The sequence below is a fragment of the Protomyctophum parallelum genome, assembly GCF_964188405.1.
Source record: "Protomyctophum parallelum genome assembly, chromosome: 13".
Classification (NCBI taxonomy): Eukaryota; Metazoa; Chordata; class Actinopteri; order Myctophiformes; family Myctophidae; genus Protomyctophum; species Protomyctophum parallelum.
The window spans coordinates 9,313,392-9,324,946 of NC_139708.1; the positions used below are offsets into that span (position 1 = coordinate 9,313,392).

General features: G+C 41.6%; 1 protein-coding gene across 1 annotated transcript in view; it reads right to left on the reverse strand.

The window, feature by feature from the left end:
* Positions 1-4,253: 4,253 nt before the first annotated feature.
* Positions 4,254-11,555, reverse strand: part of LOC310869656 (uncharacterized protein) — an 11,015-nt gene continuing 3,713 nt past the window's right edge. Inside the window, exons 2-4 of the mRNA XM_083780487.1 lie at positions 10,212-10,336; positions 7,756-7,885; positions 4,254-5,277 (exon numbers count right to left, since the gene is read on the reverse strand). Of these exons, the coding sequence (XP_083636613.1) occupies positions 5,046-5,277; positions 7,756-7,885; positions 10,212-10,326 (477 nt within the window). The 5' untranslated portion in view covers positions 10,327-10,336 and the 3' untranslated portion in view covers positions 4,254-5,045. The remainder of the gene's footprint in view (positions 5,278-7,755; positions 7,886-10,211; positions 10,337-11,555) is intronic.

Genomic DNA, 11,555 nt, shown 5'->3' on the forward strand with positions numbered 1-11,555 from the left:
AAAGCGACCAAATCGGTCAAACAAAGATTAAAAATACTTAACGGCTTCCGCGCCACAGGAGATATTCGCACCGGGATGTATAGCTACTTAAAGTTACCAAATTCAGAATAACTCAAGGAAAATAATGGCGTCACATGCCGCGGGGAGGCGTTTTAGAGAGAATCTCCACATCCGCATTTAGGAATTTCCATACGAAAATACACTAGAGAGCAGGGACCCAACGTAAAACTAAACAAAATATCAAAAAAGTTTTACGTAGGGTCCCGAAAGGGGCTAGGTTCCATGTGCTATGGGACAAGTAGAAATGCAAACAAATAGCAAATTACCTAAATAAAGTTTCCCCTGTGACATAAAAAATTGAGTTCTTTGTCATTTAATAAACAGTTAAACTCTCACCTCAAAAACGCCGGGTCAAACCTGGGTATAGTTCTACTTCCTTGCCGAATAAACTGCTGAAAGTGGGAGTCCGTCAGTCCGAGACGTGACGCAGTTTTTATTATTTCCTTTTCTGGAAAGTTCAAAGCTCGCGCTAAGGACAGTCAGTGACTGTATACGCTTGTCGAAAACGAACAGATCTACAAGCTCACTAAGCGTTGCAACGCGACGAGTTGTTAGCTTGTAGATCTTAACATGAAACCGTAACGTGGAGTTAACCAATAACAAAGAAGCAGTTTACGTCTTGCTTGTGTGTGCGCGTGCGTGCATGTTGCGCGCGCGTATCACTCCCGTCTCCCATAAGTTCCATAGCAACACCAGCGCCTGTGTGTGTGTGTGTGTGCGTGCGTGTGTGTGTGTATTTATCACTCCCATTGTAACAATAACCAATAATATATATATATACATATATATATATAATATATATATATAGGCCTATATAGGCCTAATATACATCCATCACCCCAGCCATAGCCTGTTCAAACCACTTCCGCGCCCACGGCCGGGCAAACGCTATATGAGCATCAAGAGCAGCACCACCAGTCTCTGATTCTGATTCTATAATTGAAGATTTGATTATTGAAGGTTAACTATAGAATCGTACGTCACCCAAAATTATTGTGCCCAAGTCTCGTGACATCATTATGACATCATCAGGGATGATAGTAAATCAGGGATTATATAGTAAATGCGACCTGCTATGGAGATCCTGATGTCATCAATATTAGTATATGGATATATGTCAGAACCTGACATTCCATATGTTGATCGTTCCCCATCCGTCCTTCCTCTTCGATGTCTCCCTTTTGACTGATACCTGTCCATTTAAACTCTAGACGGGCCTGCCCCAAAGTTATAAGTGCAGCCTCCTGGGCTCCGAGGGACTTCCAGACTCGTTAGCCCGGCAGCCGGCGAAAACAAGAGTTCTCAACAGGCCTGAAAATGAAGTTCCGGCCCTACCTGGGCCCTCAAACCCCGGTACACTCAAGACACTGCCCCCGCTGCCACCCTTAGATCTCCATATATGGAGCTGATCTGTTCTAACATTCCATATGTTGATCTGACCTCATCAAACCATGTACACTCAAGACACGCTATTATGGCCAGTGCACACAACCTCGCCCTCAGGCGTCTTACTGGTATAGTTGCAACCGTAGGCCACAGATTACTATGAAAACCTGAGAAACATGTCAGTCAGTGACTCCGTCGCACCACCATATATGGCCGTCTGTCCGTCACGCCTATATACAGTATGGCCGTGTCCATACGACACTGTCAGTGAGGGAGAAGACTGGATCATCACCTAGAAACTAGATCATCACGCTCCATAAATGGAGCTGACCTGTTCTGACATTCCATATGTTGATCTGACCTCATCAAAAGCCAGTACACTCAATACACCAGCTTGGCTTTGCTGGTCTGTCCAGTCATTAGACCAGCTAAGTCCAGATGGTAAGCTGGTTTTTGTTGGTCAGTCCACCATTTGACCATCCACCAGCTTGGTAGATGGTCAGAATTACCGTGTGGGGGTGTGATAATGCCAGCCGATGGTCAGAGGCTCCAAGGAGTAGACAGGTCCACAAAGATGTTTCAGGCATTTGTGGCATTATTGACTTCCAAAAGTGTCTTTAGACAGTGCAAATACAAAAATAAATAATAACTACTGGCCAAAATAACGTTCCACAAACAGGAAACAACATTAACACTTAAGAAAATAACAAAAAGTCACTGTTACAGGCTTAAATGCCTCCTGCGATGAGGCCCTGGCTCACAGTTCTAACCTGTTGCTCTTTCACAACTAGCCTCAAGTGAGACTGAACTGCCTCCACGGCACCTGCAGCAATCCTGATTTTATACAAGTGGGGCAAACCATCCCCTAATCAGCAAGTGACAATCAATTGACTCAACCACATGGCCAACTAAGGCCTACGAGTAATCTTCCCCACTACTATATTTTAGAGGAATATACATTCAACTACATTTCATTTACAGAGCGTAAGACAACATAATACAATGAAAAATGCAACATAAAAGGAACAAACACCCCTCCTCCTCCACAGTACTTGGCACCCTCCAATCTAGAGAGTAGTGCCACTGCCACACTGCCAGCCCTGCAGAGGGGAGACAGGTGACAAATAATGCAACCTCAGTGTCAATAAACATATTTAAACCTCTTCGAATCATTGTGTGGAATAATAATAAGTCCCGTGACAGGGGGGTCCCTCTACTGTACCCTCTACTGCTGGGATTCTCAAAGTTTTTGGCTGGGGACCCCCGGAAATGCTTTGGCCATGTCTCGCGACCCCCGCCCCACCCGCCCCCCAATACAAACTGACTGTAAAAATATAACCTTAATAATAGAGAAAATATATCATGAATGAATACTGAAACCAGATTAATTAAGGAAATGTTATGCATGTACTGTTCAGTAGCAAAAAATAAATAATAATAATAATTAGGGGACCCCTGTACTGTACTGTACTGTACTGTACTGTACTGTACTGTACTGTACTGTACTGTACTGTACTGGCACACCCGATATCACCATATATAGTTAATATGTGCGTGTGTGTTTGTGTGTGTGTCAGGTTGCGCACATGTGGTGAAAAACAACCATGCTGTTTTCGTGCTCAGACGCACCGACCCAGCCAGCCAGCCAGCCACCCACACACAGAGCTCCGTAAGGGAGTGGTTGCACCACTCAAAAAGTCAAAACTGACCATATCATCTCTCTCTCTCTCTCTCTCTCTCTTTCAAAAATAGCTAAGAATACAAGCTCAGAACACGTTGCATTGCAATGCGTAGTGAGCTTGTCCTTGGCATGGAACCCCTGCATTAACACATAGTTTGGGTCCATATGCTATTTTATGGGTCCAAGTCAAGAAGCCAAGCTGTGCCCCTGCATGCATCTTTATTACACTGACTGGAGCTCTAGTAAACAAATAACAAGAGATGGAGCAAAGTTATGCAACAAGAGCTTTTATTTGGTATTCAAAGTACCAGGACAACTGAACACCATAGATATAGATGACTGTTCACCATGCATGCAGAGGGAGGATACCTGTTAGGCTGTTTCTATAGGCAAGCAGATAGGCCTACATCATTCTGGCAGGCACTATGCAGTATCTAGGCAGGGTTTGATTTGTAAAAAATAAAATAATAATCACACCCGACCCGTGTGAAGTGAGGGGCCCTCTTTTCATCATACATCATCTCATTCTGGCCAATCTGGCGTCCTCACTTTTCCCTCTTCACTTTTCTGCCCTCACTTTTATCTTCAATGTACTTTGCTCAGCCAATCAAATCATCGCTATGGGGTGATCAGCCAATCACAAGCCAATGTTTGTGTTTACACAAACCCGGAAAGCTGGACATAGGAGGGGCTAGCTAGCGCCCCTCAAAATACATAGGAGAGAGGGGGAGGGGGGATGTTATAATAGCAATGATAGATGTGAAGGCCACTGTACCTTCGCCAGGCAGCCTCTGTAGACATTTTTAAAGCTCAGCTCAAGACCCACCTCTACAATATTGCTTTTAAATGATCTTTTATTTTTTGTTATTCACGTCCTCACTGTATTGTTTTACTGCTTGTTTTTTAATGTCGTTGCCTTATTTTATCTGTTCTTATCTTTGTACCACTGCCTTCTCCTGATTTGACACTGCGTTATTGTCCTATTGTTTTAACTGCATGCCTGTTTTAATGCTGTTTTGTTTTGCTTTTGTTTTTATTATCTTTTCTGCTCTGTAAAGCACTTAGAGCTACATTTATGTATGAAAGGTGCTATATAAATAAAGTTTATTATTATTATTATTATGTAGTGGCCTGAATAACTGTTTTTTTTTTACAAACCCAAATATAGGGACAGCATCATATGGGTCAATGTTGTTAACATACTTATTCAATTAGAAACAAACTGCATAAAAACTGTCAAAAGTTGTACCTAAACAGCACAGCGGGAAAGTATTACGTACTGTACACGCAAACTATTCCATTTGTCCCAAGAAACGAAAAATCTAAGTGACATAGTGTTGCAGCCCACACCGAGCTCAGCGAGGAGTAAATATAACATACTGTAGATAATAGCACATTACATAATAGAAGTAGAGAGAGCTTCAAAGTGCCAGCACTGTCAAACAACATAAGATTAACTTGAATTATAGAGCAGTGGTTCTCAACGTATAGGGTCTGGGGTAGGGTTGGGATCCTTTAAGATTTTAACCATTCTGGTTCCTTAACAATTTCTTAACGACTTGTTAGCGGTTCCCTTTAATGATTCTTATAGAGGCTTCCAAATGGACCCCTTACAGGACTGTAACTCTGAGAATGTACAAATGGAACCTTACGGGTCCATTTTGTTTCATTTGTACTCTCTCCGAGTTATGATGGTTCTTGAAAGAACCAACGGTATTGTAATTGTATAGCAAACGTGTTCCTCAATGTTGGTCCCCGAGCTGATTGATAGTTAGGAAACAAATGGACCCTTACAGAACTGTAAATGTGAGAGCGTACGAACAAACTGGGGGTCATTTGAATTAAGAAGTTTGAGAATAGGTATAGAATGCTAGCAGGGACAGCTGTCATTGGGGTTACAGGGATATGGTTGGTCTATCTATGTCGATGAGACGGCAGCCTTCTTCTTGAACACTTTTCTCCTGGTGGGTCCCGGGGCGGGGGCCGGGGGCGGGGCGGGGGCGGTGTTTTGGGTGCTGGCTCGCTCCGTCTTCACTTCGTCCACGAAGGCCTCGACGGCGACGACCTTTTCGGACAGGTCGCCCAGGTGAGCCTTGAGGGCATTGAACTCCTTGTAGAGGTCGTCCAGGGCCTCAGACAGCGGCTGGATCCTGAAGGCCAGGGGGAGTGAAGGCAGTTAGATTCATAGCAGTGAAGGCAGTTAGATTCATAGCAGTGAAGGCAGTTAGATTCATAGCAGTGAAGGCAGTTAGATTCATAGCAGTGAAGGCAGTTAGATTCATAGCAGTGAAGGCAGTTAGATTCATAGCAGTGAAGGCAGTTAGATTCATAGCAGTGAAGGCAGTTAGATTCATAGCAGTGAAGGCAGTTAGATTCATAGCAGTGAAGGCAGTTAGATTCATAGCAGTGAAGGCAGTTAGATTCATAGCAGTGAAGGCAGTTAGATTCATAGCAGTGAAGGCAGTTAGATTCATAGCAGTGAAGGCAGTTAGATTCATAGCAGTGAAGGCAGTTAGATTCATAGCAGTGAAGGCAGTTAGATTCATAGCAGTGAAGGCAGTTAGATTCATAGCAGTGAAGGCAGTTAGATTCATAGCAGTGAAGGCAGTTAGATTCATAGCAGTGAAGGCAGTTAGATTCATAGCAGTGAAGGCAGTTAGATTCATAGCAGTGAAGGCAGTTAGATTCATAGCAGTGAAGGCAGTTAGATTCATAGCAGTGCAAACAGTTAATCCAACTGATCAATGGAATGTATAAAAAGAATACAGTATACTATATATATAGTCAATAAATCAACTAAATAATAATATCCCTATTTTGGACATTATTATAAGTGAAAAGTTTCATATTTTGAGGGAGAACCTTTGCAGAACATTGCAGATTGCAACACGTAATCTTGAAAATATACTAGCATTGAGACTCCGCTCAATCATATGGGGTTATTATATTATTTACAATCTCTGCTATTTTCACTATGATTGCATGCAGCGTTGTGCAATAAAGTATAAAATAATGCTTATGGAACATTGATATATAAAAACTCACTCTTCTCAATTATTCGATTAATAAAATAAACTAAACAAATGGATAGATTGATTGCTAAGAGTTGTAGCCCTATAGATCCAGGGTAATGTGCAAGGCCATCCTTACGCCTGATTTGTCCTTGGACATGTATGTCGTCGTGTCGAGCACCGGAAATGTACAAGTTTGATCATTTTCGATGCACAACACATTACGGAAGGACAAATCAGGCCTTACTTAATGCTGAGAAAGAAGCAGTGGTGCCAGTTACATATTTTGTACAAAGCTACAACCAGGGACATATTTTAATCACATGAACCCAGGACCAGGACCAGGCGCAAACATTTTGCAAAAACGGACAGTGTAAAATTGATGACAATCATAGGGGTCTCGCCAGCGCTTACAGAAGATACATTTCCAGGTCGGGTTACCAATGTAATCCAATCTGCAAAGAGAACTATAAAACTACAGATGATGAATTATCTTAGTGGAGTTCTCTCCCTACATAAACATCTCTTGACCAGTGGTCATTATTTAACATGAATATGATTACGGCCTGACCTCCAAACCATAGTGGTGGGTGGGAAACACTCCATTCCCTCATGTAGAACTTAACCTGGCCTCTCTGCCTGGCCTGCCTGTTTTTCACATTGTATAATGACATGTTCTATTTTGATGTCGAAATTGCTTCCTTATGTCTGCAACTGACCACACATTCAACATTCTGAAAAGCCTCTGTCTTTATTTTCAGTCTCAAGGAACGCCAGCTTCCTGTGGGAACTCGCACCCATGAGTTATTTTTCCCCCCATTGTTAGTGAAAGAATTTCAGTGAACCTGTCAATTCTAAACATATAAAATGACCTGTGTGTCCTTTGTCCTGAAGGATAGGAGACAAAATAATGTGCAAAGGCCATTGCTGACTGGTTTTCTCATTGTTGAGATGTAATTAAGTACATTTACTCAATGTTGTATTGTACTTGAGTATTTCCGTTGGACAATATTGTACTTTTTACTCTATTACAATTATTTTACAGCTTAAGTTACTAGTTACTTTGATGATTTAGATTATTAATACAAAAACCTGCATTTACTTATCCTAAGTTATGATGCATTAAGCTACTCAAGCACGTAATCAGCCCAACCTTTACCAGCTGCAACATTAAAGTGATGAACACATTAATGCATTACAAATTACAATCCCATTATGATTTTGACCTGGTCACTTTGCATAATGATTATTTTGACATTTTGATACAAATGTGTTTTGTACATTTGCCCAAGGTTTACTTGTAGTGCACAGTGAAAGTAGACTTTCAAAAACAGCTCAGGACACTTCAAGTTTATAACTTACACACTTACAGTGTTACTTATGAAATATTATCCCTAACTAAGGAAGGCTTTACTTCACATCCATATTCTGAGGTGAATTTTCAACAAAGAGACAAGTTGGAGACGAAGTACTGTAGACCCACAACAAAGTACTGTGGTTAGTAGTGGTTAATTGGTTAAGTGGTTACATTAAGCCATTTCTTTCCACCGCCTGATAACATATAATCAAGAACTTTGTCATTAATGAACTGTGGACACAGGTGAGAGCGTGGAGGACCTGGAGTAGTCGGGGAGAAGGGCCTGGTGGTCGTTCTGCAGCATGTTCTTCATCTGAGTCAGGATGTCAAACCTCCAGTTGTCCAGAATCTCCGTCAGGTTAGCCACGCCCTTCATGTTCACCTTCTCAGCTGCTTGGAGGGAGGTGAGGGACGAAAGAAAGAAAGAAAGAAAGAAAGAAAGAAAGAAAGAAAGAAAGAGTGAGAAATTATATATAGTCATATTCATTCAGATGCTGATTCTAGTAAATGTAATTATTATACAATAGGCACTATTTCAATTTTGTCCATATGAATTGATTGCATTGATTGATGATTGATTTGCCACCAGGCTTTTTTTTCTTTTTTAAATCATATGCATAAAGAACAATTAAGAATTTACAGTAATGTGTATGAAATCAATTCATTTTTTTTCTTTTATAACCCTGTGACAACATCCCAATTTTGGGCATGTCATTAGGCGGGTGTTACAATGTGACATATGCAGTGAGCTTGTAGATCTGTATTCGTTATTAGGCTCCCCATTAGCTTCCAAGCAGAGATATTAGTCTGGCCATGCAGGTTAGGTCAAATCATGCAGAGCTCAGGTCTTGGTCTGGAATGTTTCACCAACCACTAAAACTATAGAGAGAGAGAATATAACTATATCGTTCGCCATTGTTTATGTTATAGTTGTGGTGTAGACTGTGGACTCTGCCATGGCATTGACTTTAAACCTACAGTATAGTTATAGTGCTTGGTGTGTGTGAACGGCCCATAATATTTGACAGTAACTAGCTGTTGATATCACATCATAGTGGTTTCAAAGTGTTGCTCTGTTTGTGTGAAAAGGACATTTATTGGCCCAGGCCGTAGCGTAACGGTCTGGGCACCGGACTGGTGATCCAGTCGCGGTGTGCCGCGGGTTCGACTCACGGACCCGACACGGCCTTTACCGCATGTCATCCCCCCATCTCTCTCCCGTTTCCTGTCAGCCTACTTTCTATCCCTTAAAAAAAAATCAATAAAGGCGTAAGCCGCAAAAAAATATCTTAAAAAAAAAAAAAAAAAGGACATTTATTGTGTGCTGGCCGTTTTCTCAGGTTCATCATTTTTCATTTTCACCCTATGCCCTGAGCATGACCTTTGACCCAGGGTAGAGCCAGTGTTGGAAAGTGCATTTGCTAAAGTACTAACGTTTAATTTACTTGAGTATGTCCATTTTTCAATACTTTATACTTACTTTATACTCTTACTTTATACTCCAGGACATGTCAGAGGTACATCCACTACAGATATTTGAAAATGAATAGGATCTGGACATAGATGATAAAGATGGAGTGCCATAGTTTTGTACTTTTTCTGTTTTGAATGTGTCTATGGAGTTAACATACTTTAAAGATGCACTGCCATGAGTTTTGTATTTGTGCCGTGATCTTTTTCCAGTTTTTCATGTGATTATGAGGTGACAGTACTTCATTAGACTCCTTGGTGTGGTTGAGGTTGTTACAGTGGTGAGCACTCCAAAGTGGCACAGTAAAAAAAAACAGTGCTATAGTGACATCACAATATCATCTTTTGCCTATAGTATACATATCAATGACCTGCAGGTTCGGCCAAACAAGAATTTATACTTATTTTTTTATATTTTATGAATTCAAGAACAATGGCTTCTATTTCAATATGCTAACTTTGCAGGAAGAGAGAGTAGTTTATTCTATTGACACAGAATCACTCTAAAGGCTGTCACTGATTAGCTGGTATAGGCAGGTTTCTGAACTGTTCACACACAGCAGCCTACCAATGAGACATACTGAGTAGACACATAGAATTGGTACCATTTTAAAAGTAAGCAATAAAGAGAGTGTGCTTTACCGTGATTATTGGCACGACAGCGTTGCTGCAAGGACGAGGGTTTAGCATGTCAATAATCTAGTTAAAGCACACCCTCAAGTGTTATATTGTGATTATACAACAGTTACCCTTTTTTTTAAACACACCAACTCAATTTCATTGTAACTAAGATATTCGATAGAAATTCATAATTTTTTAATGCCAGATAATCCAGATTCAGCCAATATACGATTGCAAATGTCCCATCATGCAAACTAGCCTAGCCACTCAGCTGGCTATGCGCTGTGAGACTCAGCAAAGCTGATTCTTATGTTTTGATTAGGTGTTCCATCATGCTCGTTTAAGCACGGGTAGATAGATGGCTAATTCAACCAATCACATTCCTCGAAACTACCTGTTGTATAATGAGCATGGACCAATTACATGAAGATAAGGTAAAAGTGGGTGAAGTGATCCTTTAAGTAAAAATGGGTGTACTTTTCTCCCCACAGGATAAACCAGACATTAGAGTGCCCTCCGGTGTGAAATATCACACCGGAGGGCATTCGCCTATTAGTTAGCATTGCACAGTGCACTCAGTGCGCTATTTCTGAACACGCCCAGGAGATGAGGAGGAGGAGCTTACAGCCATCCCTGAAGTTCCATTCATCTGTGGCCGGCTTGGATGGGCGTCGCCTCTGGGCCATCACTGTTGCCATGGCGATGACCACTAGGAGCAGCACACTCAGTTTGGGGGCCATTGCTCACACACTGGGACAGAGGGGGAGTACAGGTCAACAATCATTTTTCATAATAGAGGATCTTCCATACATGGGCAAAAGGCAGGTAAATCACAGAAAACATAGTAATGGAGGAACTCACGCAACAGGGAACTACGACCCAACAAGAACACAAAGCCAACAGGACTTAAATAGACACAGGATAACAGGGCACAGGTAAACCAAAATACAATCAACACTATAGACCGATTCCGTACCGGTTTCATGGTCGCAGCCTACGTATTTCCTGTAGGCGGACTCGACATAGCTGCGGGAGTAAAACCCTCACCAGGCGCACCTCTTCTACTACAGTGAACGGCAGAGTGACTGATGTTAGTTTGCCTCAAACTTTACTCCTTTACCTGCTTTTTTACTAACACTAACATTACAAAGATGCCCAGAACATCGAGATGAACCTGTGTAGTTTATGGCTGCTCCAACAGTAGTGGCAACATACAAATAAAATAAAAACGGAATGTCTAATATCCACCGCGGTGGCGGAGACCAGAGCCATTGAGTAATGGTTGAGACAAAGCAGTGAAAGATACATAACGCCAGTCTTACCCAATACCAAATCTTTCTGTTTTATTAACACAAGGCTGCTGTACTTTATACCTCATACTTTAAATGCTTAGTATGAGGTATAAAATACAGCAGCCTTGTGTTCATAAAACAGAAAGATTGGGTATTGGGTAAGACTGAAATTATGTATCTTGCAGGATTCTTCACTGCTTTGTCTCAACCATTACTCAATGGCTCTGGTCTCAGCCATCGCGGTGGATATTAGACATTCCGTTTTTATTTTATTTTTATGTTGCCACTACTGTTGGAGCAGCCATAAACTACACAGGTTCATCTCGATGTTCTGGGCATCTTTGTAATGTTAGTGTTAGTAAAAAAGCAGGTAAAGGAGTAAAGTTTGAGGCAAACTAACATCAGTCACTCTGCCGTTCACTGTAGTGGAAGAGGTGCGCCTGGTGAGGGTTTTACCCCCGCAGCTACATCGAGTCCGCCTACAGGAAATACGTAGGCTGCGACCATGAAACCGGTACGGAATCGGTCTATATAGGATAGGCTGGGGAGGACACGGTGGAAACACTGGCACATCACAAAGTAAAACACTAGGAACAATACTACAAAATAAAATATACAACACCAAGGCAAAAACAGTGAACAGTGGAACACATGAGCATAGACCAATACAGATCACA